Source organism: Lissotriton helveticus, chromosome 6, assembly GCF_964261635.1.
Source record: "Lissotriton helveticus chromosome 6, aLisHel1.1, whole genome shotgun sequence".
Taxonomy (NCBI): domain Eukaryota; kingdom Metazoa; phylum Chordata; class Amphibia; order Caudata; family Salamandridae; genus Lissotriton; species Lissotriton helveticus.
Genome location: NC_136067.1, coordinates 1,153,053,153 through 1,153,068,129, shown reverse-complemented (window position 1 = coordinate 1,153,068,129; position 14,977 = coordinate 1,153,053,153). Strand labels below are relative to the sequence as shown.

Sequence of the window (14,977 nt, the reverse complement as noted above, 5' to 3'; positions counted from 1 at the left end):
TAATGTGTTTAGAACTTAGTAATGTCGTACATAATAAAGTGGAGTGGGTGTTGTGTTTTGCTTTTTAGGCTCAGAGTGAATTTTCCCAATTTATGCCCTTATATAGGTACAATTCACAGTACCTAATATAGGCATAGGCATAGAAATCAAGACCTTATTTAGACATAGCACATGCAGACCAAATACAGGCATGTCTACTTCCACCCGGACCAAACGTCACAACGATTTCTTGGAAAATCGGCTTAAGCAGTAAGGGACCTTCCCCTTGCTTGAATATTGATTTGTCCAAGAAATCATGTACTTTACAAAGAACTACTATTCCCTAGGAGTTCTTTCCTGACGTTATCATGCCTGACTTTATGTCAAACTAGACACTTTCAAGATATAAATATGCCTTCACTTGCTCTAGCAAGACACAGTGGTTCGGAGCAGTTCGACTATCTACTTGCCCGACGCAGCTCGCTACAGAAAGTGCCGAAGGAAGCCGACCCTCCAGCTGACACACAGAGCAAGAGGCTGCCTTTCTCTCGCTGATAATCCAGCTCCAGTGTTTCCAAGCTCCCCTTGCGGGGTGTTGGGAAATCGAGTCCCGAGACAGAGATACCAGACATCCTTCATTCCTAATTAAGTTTTGGAGTTGATCAGAACCTAAGAGAAATCTTGGATAGATTCTTGGCAAAGAAAACTAAACCTATGCTACACAATACTTACTTCTTCCCGCGTACTAGACTTAGGTTAGGTACATTGGGGTTGGCGTATTTTAGAAACACCAGTTGAGTATTTTAGTCATTGTTATTTATGTATGTATTTATATGGCTTAGAAACCACACAATGCTCCTACAGTATTATTTTATAATATTGTTCTCGCTGTACGCATTATACTTTGCAGCCTGCATTACGATTGTAGCAGTTCATTTCTTTTGCATGAGAAAGAAGACTGTTCAATAAACATTTTTATTGAAAACGCCCGTCTCTCTATTTCTCTGCACCTCTGTAGAAACGAAGCATGCACGATTGACTGAGTGAAATACGTATCTATTGTTTCCACGACTCTAGAGATATATTTCTTATTCTTGGGAAACAAAGGGGTCATGTTTTTGCGGTTGTCAGAAACTAATCTCTTCTTGTGAATTCGAGAAAGTTTCTAGTGACCTCTGAGCTAGCTGGCACTCACAATTAAGTTTAATATATTCGATAGAGACCTAGTCGACCTCAGTCCTACGTCTAATCTATAGGATATACTATTCCAATGCGCAGAGCCTATTGGGAATATAGGAACTGCACTACAAAAGGGTTAGTGTGATATGTTGGAACGAATGAAGTGCCTTTTCTTAGAACCTCTTTTTCTAAGTTGTTAAGCAGATATGAAGAAATATTAATAACCAAGTCTTCCTCGTTTGTTTTTTCACTCCTGGTGATTTGCGTCTTTGATGTTGGAGCATCGCTGGGCTTCTGACTTACGCTTGCCCCTCTTGGTGCTTCGTTTTGTAGTGGGCCATGTCCTAAAAAAGATCCTTGTGGGCTGGTGGAGGCTACTGTGATTTGAGTTGTTGATGTTAGAGTAGCACCCCTCTCCCTTCTCGTTGGTGTATCGCTGTCAGATGAGGGAGTATCCGTATCCGAGGTTTCGTATGATGGTTTGTTTTGCAGGATGGTTTGTTTTGCTTGCGTTTAGCATGTTCTTCAGACCAAGTGTAGACCTCTCCAAGTTTATAGTCTGATATCACATTTATATTTTCTGATCTTCCATACAATAATCTCCTGTGTGTGTTTCTCCAATTGCTCATTGATATCTTTTAGTGCTTCTAACCACTGTTCGGCTGACATTTTTGTAGACAGTTCTTGTTTTAATTGATCAATTTCCCCACTGAGATCCTCAATCAGTTTTGTGAGTTCTTCTACGATAAGCAGGATTAGATCAAGGAAGCACTTATTCAGGATCGCGTACCATCTTTCTATGAGTCTTGGGTTGTTTTTGCATAGTGACGGTTTCAGTGCAATCCGTAATCTACATGGAATGCGATGATATTTGATCAGCGTGCTTGCGTGAAGGCGCTGGCTAATTTCTCCTTTTGTCCGGTATAATAATTTAACACAGTGATTAAGATACATTTTTGGTTTATCCACTGATGGTAACCCAGCCTTTTTTCGAGCTTCACCTTTACAGATTATTACTAGTTCCCCTGACGAAGGGCCCATTGAGCCCGTAATGCATTGGGTTTGATCAATTGGACCCTAACTTTAATGCATAATATGCAAAACAGTTTTGTTTTATGGAACTAACATGAAGTTTACTCATCCAGTAAAGAATTTATGAGGAATAAAGAATAAATTTAATAAATTAAATGTACTGATTACACATGGTTTGAAGCGTTTTGAATGAGATGCCTCCACTCATCTGAAGAAAAAAAGCTGTGCACTGAGTGAAATTCTTCCCTAGGGAGATACTTTTCATGATTGACTAACATGCTCGTGGACAAGTGAGCGATACTACAGTTGCGCACAGAACTTTTTAATTTATTGAAAACTATTTTTGAATATTTGGTGTGCATGTACCCCCCTCTATTACATTTCTTGTAAATTTGCCACTTTTGTGAAAAAGCAAGATCATCTAGACACATTTAATGCAACAACTCTGGCATATTGAAAAAACGCTGATTTAAAAAAAAAAAAGTATAGGAACATATTTGGACATTCTCTACCCATTTAAAACATTGTCTGACATGAAAGATGGCCAGTACATGATTGTCTTGACATGATTTTGTAATATGTTATCAAAAGAATGTTGTGACAATTGGCATTTATTTCAATAGTGTTTTTTCTTATTGTAGGAAAACCTTGCTCTTCTGTACACTCCTGGCTGTCCTGCTCAGTATACCATATATGAGCCTGTTCTTAAATTGAAAGGACTAGTGAAAACTGTGCCCTCTCAAAGGCCTTTTACTGTGAAAGCGGCACTGAGCAATTTTCCAGACTCCCACCTCTTGGAGAATCTTCATGCTGTTCAGCACAGAGGTCTACAGAGTGTTCTGCATGAGATTGGTGGATGTGGTGCATTTGTATTTCTTTTTGCCAGGGTAAGATTTTTTTGTATCTCATCTTTGTTTAAAAACTTACCACAAGTCTGATGACTGTAATTTAGTTCACTTATGTTAACTTGCATGTAATCTACAGTGGAAAGCACGCTGGTCTTACAAAAAAGCTTCTAGCTAGTGAAAAGATTACGCATTTTCTACAGGGCTCTTAGCCTATCATTGGACCTCTTGGACTATGCCAAAAACAAAAACTTTGGTTGCTTCAGAATGCTAGAGGAGGTGACAACATTTAGTTTTGTTATAGGCAGAGAAAGGGGAGAGCTGAGTCCAGTTGAAATAATGGGGCCCATGTTTAGTATTCCTCAATTGCATCTTCTGACTGTGGGGTGTTTGATTAGAAAACAAGGAGTTCACTTAAAAAGCAAGTTCTAATCCTTCAGTGAACAGGACTTTCCTGTACCATAGTTGGTTGCACTCAGACCTAACTGTAGACTTGATGTTGTACCTCAGAGGCCTGCCTCATAATTTGCCCATTTGATTATAGGTTAGTGGATCAAGTAAGTGGATGATAACTGAAGGCTACTACCTGGGGTGTATTATTGAGCCATTGTTTGCAGGTATTCATGTTTTTGCCCGAGGAGATTTCTGGATGGTGCAGGTAACTTTCAATTTGATCCTGTTTCTTCAGGGAGTTAATTAGGAACTTTCAAGGTGCACTTTTGAATGTGTTTTCAGAGGTTTAGGCAGAGTCTGGCTTCCGGGTTTTGTAGCCAGGTGTTAAGTTTCTTTAGAAAACTATTGCAGACAGTAGTACAGGCATGTCTTGCCCCTGGGCAGTAGGCAGCTCTGTTCGGTGATTGATATAGTGAGATATTGTTGCCTACTAAATAGCTTGAGATTGAGGCCCTTGATCACAATGTTGACTTGGTGGTTAAATGCAAGTTCGGAATCAAAGTGTATCCACAAGGTTCCTGGCTTTAAAGGTGGTTTAGGTAGGAGTTCCCAGATGTTTGGGTCAGTCAAAGGGTGATGGGGCAAGCTAATTTCCCTCTGAATGAGGATCTCAATATTGGTGCTGTTCATGCAGAGGTGACTTGCTTACATCCCGTGTAGCATACAGTCCAAGCATGAGGTGATGGTGGGAATATTTAATTTAATTTAGACACGTGAATTTACATTTGATCTGTATGTATTCATTTGGGAGTGCATGCCGTATTGTTCGAGCTGCAGTGGCAGGGGACACGTAGATATTAAATATTAGGCAAGAGAGGGAAGGGAAGTCAACACTACAAGGTACCTGGGACATGCATAGCATGCCTGCATACTGTTCCAGTCTTTTCAGACGTATTTTGTAGTCCAGTGTGTAGGCGACAGAGAGGTAAAGGGTATATGTGCTGTGGATTCATATTTGTCCAGGGAAAGGAGAAGCTTTTCCATTATTTTAGTTAGGGCTGATTGTCAACTACTCGAAGGTTTAAATCCATACTGATAGTCATATAGTATGTAGTTTAGTTCAACATACCCCTGTATTTGCTTAATCATCTCTCCTTCCATGATCTTGCTGCAAAAGGCAAGGTTGTAGAAGGGATATTAGTTGAGCAAAATTTACGTTTCTGTTGCTTTTGTAAGATTGGTGTGATAATTTGGTGCTTAGGAGAGTTGGGCACAAATCTAGAACTGAGAAAAGTATGGTGAAGATACCATTTGTCCCCAATATGCACCTGCAATTCAAACTAATTTCACAATCCTTTCAAGTGAGTTCAGAATACAAAGTTCTGTTATGCTTAAGTATTGTAAACAGATTGTTAGGTTGGGTATTACACTTTATGCTGCCTCAATGCCAGCGTTTGGAGCTGGGATCAGAAATGTGCTGCCTGATACGTCTGATACTGCCTATTACAAATTATGTATGACCAGTAATTCAGAATGATAGCTTGGTACCTCACGGTTAAAGGTGGTGATTCATGGTTGCATTTCATAGTTTTACTATTGAAAATATTTTCACCCTGCAAACGAGACTACTGGAAACTTTTCTTTACGGACCTGGTTGGAGGCACTCTTATCCCTGCTGCCTGTCGTCGTGGGAGATCCCTACAGCTTGCCGGACCCGCTGCGCGGGTCCCGCTGCGTCTGCAACCACTGTGGGGCGTTAGGAGGCGGACTGGTCACCCTTGAACCCCTAGCGCACCGGCAGGGCTGCGAGCAGTCTAGCAGCGACTCCATTGCCCAGGAGTCCCTGCGTGTTCCACCTGTGGACGCTCTCCCTGCCGGCCACGCCCACTGACATTGGATAAAACTGCTCCTTTTCCGCTATCAAGCGGGAAACTTTTCTTTACGGACCTGGTTGGAGGCACTCTTATCCCTGCTGCCTGTCGTCGTGGGAGATCCCTACAGCTTGCCGGACCCGCTGCGCGGGTCCCGCTGCGTCTGCAACCACCGTGGGGCGTTAGGAGGCGGACTGGTCACCCTTGAACCCCTAGCGCACCGGCAGGGCTGCGAGCAGTCTAGCAGGGACTCCATTGCCCAGGAGTCCCTGCGTGTTCCACCTGTGGACGCTCTCCCTGCCGGCCACGCCCACTGACATTGGATAAAATTGCTCCTTTTCCGCTATCCAGCGGGAAACTTTTCTTTACGGACCTGGTTGGAGGCACTCTTATCCCTGCTGCCTGTCATCGTGGGAGATCCCTACAGCTTGCCGGACCCGCTGCGCGGGTCCCACTGCGTCTGCAACCACCGTGGGGCGTTAGGAGGCGGACTGGTCACCCTTGAACCCCTAGCGCACCGGCAGTGCTGCGAGCAGTCTAGCAGGGACTCCATTGCCCAGGAGTCCCTGTGTGTTCCACCTGTGGACGCTCTCCCTGCCGGCCACGCCCACTGCCCTGTCCTAACCCTATTTAAGAGGGTGGAGCAACCGCTGCGCGGTAGCGCGCGGGAGCGACCGGGGCAAAGAGCGGGCCGTTTGAGGCCGTTAGAGGCTGGGAGAGACTGGACTGGGCCACTCTCTTTGGCCCTAACCCTTGGGAAATATCTGCACTACCAGTTCGTTTTGTTGATTAGTCAACATGTCATTCCGTGAGTACAAAGAGAGGGCAGCTAAGTCCAAATTGAAAAATGGTACCCTAGATGACTTTATAACCAGGACCCACACAGCCATTGATACAGAGATTGCTAAAATGCAGCATCCAGTCTCTATTGAACTAGATGCCGCAAGGAGATTGTCACAGGAGTTAGCACCGGCCAAAAAATCTTCCCTAGGGTCCATAGCCTTCGCTAAAACTCCTGATCGTTCAACTGGTCCACCTCCTACCCTGATGGTAATCGAGGCAGACATTCACCAGCCATCAGTACCCACTCCATCCATACCAAAGGGGGGATCACCATTAGTATCATCCAATTCCCTAAATTCTTCTATGGTCGGGGGAGATGGGGAAGAGAAGGAGGGTGAGGGTGGCCCCCTGGGAATGGCGCAAAGACCCAATTCTATAGAACCGTGTGGGGGAAATTTTACTATTAAACAACGAGGGCCACACAATAAAAGGAAGCGCAATAATTTAACAGCATATGCTAGAAAAAAGGCTAAGATTGCGAAGGCACAGTTATCCATCAAGGCACATTTTTTTCTACCCCTAGATCCACCCCTAAGGAACAACACACAGCCTTCTGAACTAAGACCAGAACCCAGCCAAGAATCACTGGTAGTAACCCATGAGATTAATAATCTCACAATAGAGAATGAAACTAGTGGGGTGCCACTCTGCGTCATAAAAGGGAAAGACGTAGAATTCTTGACTGTGGTATGGGAAACACTCAAAAAGCTCTTAACTCCCTTTGAAATGAGACTTTCACAGATAGGATCCCAGCTCTCGGGCATTGAAAAAAGTATCTCGAACTTAGATAAAAAAGCAACCCATAGAGAAGATAAGGATCTTACGGCCAGCCTTGAGAAGCTGGGAAAAAGCCTGCTGAATCCCCTTATGGTAAAAACCCAAATCATCAACCTAAAATTAGATCAACTAGAGTTTTTAACATCTAAAAACACCACTTTACTGGAGAGCCTTGTAGATAATAGCAAACAACCCGTTGCTACTGGTGGTAATACTACTACTAGTTTTGAAGAAAAGGGTGCTAAGAAAAACCAGACACAACCTCAGCAATCCAAAACTGTAGTGTCTGTAGATCCTAACGGTATCATCCCTTGTAAAGCACCAGCTACTCTTACTAAAACTAAGCCGGTGATTATTGTGGGCTCAAAGATAAACAACTCTATGGTGGTGGCCACACCAGTAAACATAGCTGCCCCAGCCCTTACAAATATTGAGGGGAAAGAAACTCCAGTTAGTAAACCTCTAGCTCCTAGTAAAACACCACTGCCGGATAAGCAGATCTATGTAAATATACCCCCTGAAGCAGCCCCGTATATGGCAATTCTGACAGGTGTTCCATTAATTGCAGAGAATAAATATGAGAAAATGGAGGACCTTTTAAACAAAACAAAATTCTGGCTAAATAATAACAGGCCCCTATCCGAAGATGCTGCCACAAAAATCTTAAGTGTACGGAGGGTTCCCTGGGTTGGGCCAAGCAAAAAATATCTGGAGGGAGATTGCATACTGATTAACTTTAGAGACATCTGGGTTAAGGATATTATCTGCAGTAAAGCAAGGTTCGGCAGGATGGGGGACATCCAATGTGTGGGACTCGAATATTTCTACCCCAACCTTTATCATACTGCCTCAAACCCCAACTACCGTGGGTATAGAATAAGCGGTAACAATCACTTGGGTTGGACACATAATTTGAACATGAAGCAATGTACACAAAATCATTGGGCCCCTTGGCACGAGACAAATGGCCCCTTTTTGGGACCTCCAAGTATGGGCCCTTTTACACAAGTCCCGTTTAACCCACGAAGACTAAGGACTAAGGGACCAGAATACCCAGGATGGATCTCAAATAATAATATCCCACTGAGAAATTGCTTTGACCCATTAATGGGTATGGACGGGGTAGACTGACCATCAACTGGGTTTGAGGGCAACGCGCCTACTGTTCTAGATTTGGGAAAGAAGGAAAATTTAGTGTTAGTAGGTAATGATGACTCAGCAATGGTGACCGTTGATTGTGATACTGTGAGTATTGGCCCCCCATACGCCGAGAACGTTGTCATTTTTGGGGGAAATACCACCTTGGGTTGTGAGAAACACACATTACTGCCTGATCAAGACCCCTCAAGTGCAAGAGTTGATCTGGGAGGTACCCATGGGAAACAGGGGCCGTCCTTAATATCTTTAATATCTTGGAATATTGCCGGACTTAGAGGGAGATTGGAAGATGATGTGTGGGTGGACTTTGTGGGAGCTCATGGAATCCTGTGTTTACAGGAGACTTGGTCTAGGACTACCTGTGACATTGAGGGTTTTCAATCATTCGATGTTTTGGCTGTTCCATCGACATCTGGGAGGGCAAAGGGTGGTATAATGACAGCGTTGTCTATAAAACTACAGAAACTGACAACTTTGAAACTGATGGATACAAACTCGTACCAATTGCTGTTATTAGAACATCTTTTCCCAGAACCTGAGTTGTTAGTCAACTGGTACCACAACATCTTTAATGGACATGATATATCAATAATTCAAAGTTTGGAGGACGCAGTGGGTAAAGTACGCAGCAGGCACCCTTTATCGCCTGTCATTTGGGTTGGTGATTTCAACTGTACGTTGTGCAGTTTTGGAGGATCGAATGTGTGTGGGCTGGAGGACTCAAACGCTCAGCCCTTGATCCATTTTAAACACACACCCCAGGGGGAAGCTTTAAACAACATTATTATCCTGAATGACTTGTGTGTGGTAGAACCTTGGTCAGCCCCCGACATACCGCATATACCAACTTTCCAGGGAACAAGGGGGGAGATGAGCACAATTGACTTTGTCTTGGTATCCAGTAGCTTTCTCAAATATGTTGACAAGTTGGAGGTGGTGGCCAACCCCGCAAGTGACCATAATCCCCTAATGTTGTCATTATGCGTGCCAATACAAGAATCACCTAAGATCTGTGAACAGTCAATTAAGTATAGCAGGAATCAGGGCGTTACTTTGAAATGGGGGAAGGTAAATGCCTTAAAACTGGAGGAAGATATTCTTTCAAATTGTAAAATGGAAATGGAATCATGTCTAGCCCCTGTAACCGACCCCCATCAGGTTATTGAGAGCTTTGAGAAACTGTGTGGGCATGTAGCAAAGCACCTTAGGAAACCCAAGGGAAAGGGCGGCCAAAAGGCCTTCAGATGGTTTGACTCCGTGTGTTCTGTCACACACCAATCGCTAAAATTAGCCTTGCGTCAAAAACCTAGAAACAGAGAACTTGTAAGAACTAGCAGGAAGGCCTATAGGGAGGCTATTGTAAAAAGAAAGCAGGACCTAAAAAACATTGCCTGGGAAGACCTTGAAAAGGCTGCACAACTAAAAGATAGTAGCCACTTCTGGGAGGTCCTAAATCGCCCCCTTTTCAAGAGCGACAAGAAAGAATCCATAGTTGTGGAGGTCACCGCTGAACAGTGGGTTCAACATTTTACTAAGATTTTTAATCCAACTTCTATCTCATTAATGTTAAGCATGGATAGAACAGGGGAATTAGTGATATCCCCCTCGGCTCTGACCCTCAGCTCTTCTCTTACATTGATTGAGATTGAGGAAGCCTTAGAGAAGGGATCATCACTAAAAGCTCCAGGCCCAGATACTGTCCCCTTGGACCTTTTTAAACATAATGTTAGTCTGTGGGCACCCATATTACTGAATGTTTTCAAGGCTGTTGTGGTCGGGCGCATCCCTGGTACTTGGGAGGAGGCAATTGTAGTGCCAATCTTTAAGAAGGGCGACAGGTGCGACCCATGTTGCTATCGTCCGATTTCTTTAATAGACGCCTCATGTAAAATCCTGGGCAGGGTAATCCTAGCGAGATTAGAAAGTTGGGCAGACTCAACAGGACTTATAGTTGATTCCCAATACGGATTTAGGCGTGGAAAGGGGACCGTCGAGCAGTGTCTGAACCTGGCACTAATTATAGGCAAGTACATGAAGGCAAAAAAGTCCTCAATACATCTTGCCCTCAAGTATGTTTAGATGCCTTTAATACTTTCATGCTTGACCTCGACTTAAAGGTGAACTTTGATAAATCCTTTGTAATGTCTTGTGGTCCTAAAGGGTCCAACATCAGGAAGTTTGTGGTAAATAAACGCACAATTGGAAAGGTGGAAAATTTTAACTGTTGTAAATCAAAAATAGACTAGCTTAATTATTCAAGAAAAACAAAAAATTGATTTAATTTATCAAGGACTCAAGTGTGTTTCGTCACCGGTTAGTGGCACCTGGTAGGTGTGCTCATAAAGCCCTCACCCACCAACCTAGTTGGTGGCATGCTTCATCATCGGGCCCACCCAGTGACACCTAGCGTGTCCCGGGTGTGCTTCGACGCCTGATTACAGCGGAGCAGGTATGTCGCTGTGTGTGCGGTGAAGACTGTTATGAATAGTGGGTTTAAAACGGCTTGGCGGGGATCCCAGTGCCCGAGGGCAAATTACACTTTAATAGCTGGGTCACCGTCAGCGGTTAAAAATAAGGCTGTTGGATGTTAGAGGCGAGTTACGACCTCCCACATCCTGGGATGTGTCAACATGTTTCAGCCAGTGCCTTATGACTAAGCTGGCTTTCTTCAGGACGGGTAAAAGGGTGTGTGCAGTTAAAACTAGTGGGTGTATATTCAGACTATGTGTATACACGCCCTAAAGTGTTTTTCTATGTGTGAGTGGGGGATTCCCATCTCAGAAAACACCTGTACATATAACATATAGGACAAGGACAAAACATACATGGAAAAAGTTAGAGTCACTTGACTGTATGGTTTATATACAGTTGATTGCCGGCTTTATAGCGGTGTAGGTGCTGGCTATAAGCGGCTATGGTGTAATGGTATTGGTGGTACCATTAGAGTGGGGTTCGCACTGGAATTCGGAGGTGGGGTGGCTAAAACACAAATTATACAGAAGTAGTGCACAGTGGTACATGAGGAAACATAAGAGTTCATTCTTACGCTAGTTTTTCAAAAATGCTACTTCATGGTTTGAGAAGTGGCATGGGTTGACCCTGTGGAATAAAGACATTGGTTTTGCCACAAAGTTTAGAGAGAGAGAGAGAGACCTGTGGGAGAGAAAAACGCTTACCAGAGATGTTGATCGGTCAATGTACTCACAGAATTCTTGGTCAGAGCCTGCCGTAGACCTGTACTGCCTCCTTCGCTGCACCGGTAAGGAATGGCCCTGAAGGTGAGCTTTTTATACTTCTAGTTGATTGCTAGATTGTTTGCACCTGCATTTTGGAGAGAGGGTGGAAAGACTCGAACTATCGAGTCAGCGCGCTCGCGAGCGCTCGTCATCATAGTGGTGTGGTTCTGCGCATGCGCGTTGTAGTGCGCTTTTACCGCGCATGCGCATTGGAGTGCTCGTTCTGCGCATGCGCGCTTGTGGTAGTGTCAGCGCTACTCACTCGCGCATGCGCGGGCATGGCTATGCGAGGTAGTGCAATGGAAGGCCATCTGAAAAGCCATCTGGTATAGATGGTATAGCGACAGCTAGAGGATACATAGAGACAATGAGTTGGAATTGTTGGGATTTATGGGGGAGATTGGACATGCCTCATTATAACCAGACGCTGGTCTGTGGATGGGTGGTACAGTTGGAGGGTCACGTGCTTATTATGTGTAAGATAAAGAATTCCACGGAATGGCATCGTTGAGCCCATTGGTGGATGTCGAAAGACGATATATCCATCTTTGTTCTTTACCTAGGAGTCTTTTGTCATTTTCAACAACACTTTCAGGGATTTGTTCAATTATTGTCCAATTAAAGTCATTGGGTGTATGACAGTGGGTGATGAAATGGTTTGTCAGTTTGCTTACGTTTTTCTTGCATCGTATGGTGCTTCGATGCTCAGTGATTCTGGTCTTGATCTTTCGGGTGGTCATCCCCACATATCGGAGGCCACATGTGCACGTCAGAAGGTATACAACATTGCGTGAGTTGCAGTTGGTGTGATTTTGCTGCGTCCATACTTTGTTAGGCTCCAGGTTCAGTGTTCTGGTGTGTGTGGTCAGATGGCACACACTACAATCGTTGCAGGGGTAGTGTCCAATGACTTTTGGCAGTCCCCAGGCATTCAGGATGGTGTTTGCTGGTTGTTTTGGTGGTGGTCTGGGTCTGGTACTCACCAGCTGGTCCTTGAGGTTTTTGTTCCTTTTGTAAGCGAATCTAGGGGTTTCCCAATTCCTTTGTCCAGAATTAATGATCCTCCAATGTTTTTTTATGATTTTGGTCACTTCATTTGATGCCGTGTTGTAGGTAGTGACGCAGGTGATTGGTTGCTCCTGGCCCTCCTTCACGTGGGTCTCCAAGAGGGCATCCCGGTTCTGGTTTCTCGCCCTTTTCTGGGTTTTGCGGACGATGGTTTTTGGATATCCACGGTTTTCTAGTTTGGTGGCTAATTCGGCAGATTGTGCTTTGTAGTCATTCACATTGGTACAGTTCCTCCGGATGCGCAGGAACTGTCCGAATGGTAGGTTTTCTTTCAGGGGACGGGGGTGGAAGCTATTGAAGTGCAGTAGGGAATTCCTAGCCGTGGGTTTATAGTAAGTCGTTGTGGTTAGAGTTCCATCTTTTGCCCTGATGTCTAGGTCCAGGAAGGGCAATGCTTCGTTACTAGCAGTGCTAGTGAACTTCAAGTATTGGTCCCTGGTGTTGAGCCAAGTCATGAAGTTGTCCAGTTCAATCTGTGAGCCTTGCCAGATGACCAGGATATCGTCAATGTACCTGTGCCATTTCAGGATGTGGTGGTTGAACGGGTTACTGGTCGTGGCAATGTGGGAGCACTCAAAATGGTGTACATATAATCCTGCCACACTGGGGGCAAAGACGCTGCCCATGGACGTGCCATTTGTTTGCAGGTAGAAGTCGCCTTCGTACTCGAAAAAGTTTTGCTTGAGGGCCAGGGTGGCGCATGCCAGTATGAAGTCCCTGGGGGTGTGGTAGGGCCAGGGAGATGCCATTAAGACATCATGGAGGACTTTCAAGGTGGCGTCCTGAGGCAGGCTGGTGTATAGGCTCTCCACGTCTAGCCCCACCAGGAGTTGGGTGTCGGGGTCGAAGTCCATTTTGTCAATGACTTGCAACAGGTGCTTGGTGTCCTTTATATACGTTGGGGTTCGTTGCACCAAGGGGTTGAGGAAGAAGTCGCAATACCGTGACAGTGGTTCCAAGAGGGAGTTTATGCCTGACACGATAGGTCTACCAGGGGGTGGAAGTTTGCCCTTGTGTACCTTAGGTACTGTATAAAAGTAAGGTGTCTTCGTATGTTCAGGGCATAGGTATTCGGCTTCCTGTTTGGAAATATGTTCCGCGTCTGCTGCCCTTTTGACCAGATTGTGAATACTTGTCCGTAGTTCATTGGATGGGTCCTGTTCCAACCTGCGATAATTCCTTTTATCGCTAAGGAGTCTCCGACATTCGGTGTCATAATCCGTCTTGTCCTGTAGGACAATGCCTCCCCCTTTGTCTGCAGGTTTAATGACAAGAGTGGGGATGTTTTGTAGGCGTTGTATTGTTTGTCTGTCATTCCATGACAAATTGTTGAAATGGTTGGTGGGGCTTAGATGCTCAATGTCATGATACACAGCTTGCTCAAACGTTGTGATTTCAGGGGGGATAGTGGATGGAGGGGGTACAAATGTGGATTTGGGCCGGAGGCCGGTGATGTTCGGGTTTTCTTGAGGTTGTTCATTCTCTGGGTTTGATCAGGCTGTATATAGATCAATGGGTTCCAAGAGGCTCTTAAGCACAAGATCTGTAATCATCCATTATTTAGTCCTATGCTTAGAGAAGAACAGAATGTAGGTTGTCAACGTTTCGACCCCTGAAGAGAAGGGTTGTTCAAAACCTCAGGCTGGGGTCTTCATCATGACACGTAGAAAAGCTGGAGCGCTTTGTGTGGGGCCCGGTGTGGGCCTCGAGCTTGGGACCTTCCAGGGTTCCTATGTTGTATATTGTGGCTGGGAGGTTAGCAATTTCCGATTAGGTATAATTCGAGTATGTGGCCAGCTGGGGGGGCCGGTCCATGGAGAAATCCGTTATTTTCTAATCAGTTGTAGGACATGCCTGTCTCATCTGACTCCTCCGGCTGTCAGCGGCAATCTCTCGTTGACAACCTACATTCTGTTCTTCTCTAAGCATAGGACTAAATAATGGATGATTACAGATCTTACAACATAGTCACACCACCTTTACCCGGTCCCCACTTCTACCCCTACACACCCATCCCCTCTAAATACTTTCCTTTCTGTGCACCGTGAGCGCGTTGATATACTTGAATGTATTTACTTTATTCAAATGTACTTTCTTTAATTGAATTATATTGCCAATGAAGTAATTGCAATGTTTTCAATTCTAATGCTTTGAATTTGATCAATTTATATTTATATTGAATCCTTTCAAGATGTGCTAAAAATAAAAATATGCACTGGATGTATGAACCATCTTTATTTTGAGTGACATTCATGGATTATATACAAGTTAAGTTACCTCCAAAAGAATTGTGATTTTTTGAGATATTTGTTACTCTAAAAATACTAGACTCCGACCACTTCTACATGTAACCGAACCATATATCTGGGCCCCCTATCTAAATGTATTATCGAACAGCATAGTTCAGAGGATGAGGATCCCTCCCTTGTGGCAGGGCGCAGTCATTATTCCAATTTTTTTTGTCAGACAAGCTTTATTCGACGATTGTCATAAAAGCAAACAGTATATACAAATAAAAGTTTCGACATATAAATAAAGTTTAAAAATTGTACATATTTACATGTAAAACCCATAAATTCATTATACAGTTAAATCC

At 44.2% G+C, this 14,977-nt stretch overlaps 1 protein-coding gene across 2 annotated transcripts in view; it reads left to right on the top strand.

The window, feature by feature from the left end:
• Positions 1-14,977, top strand: part of LYST (lysosomal trafficking regulator) — a 3,192,287-nt gene that overhangs the window by 997,403 nt on the left and 2,179,907 nt on the right. For both annotated transcript variants that reach the window (XM_078648813.1, XM_078648812.1), the window contains one exon: positions 2,832-3,077. In XM_078648813.1, the coding sequence (XP_078504939.1) occupies positions 2,832-3,077 (246 nt within the window). The remainder of the gene's footprint in view (positions 1-2,831; positions 3,078-14,977) is intronic.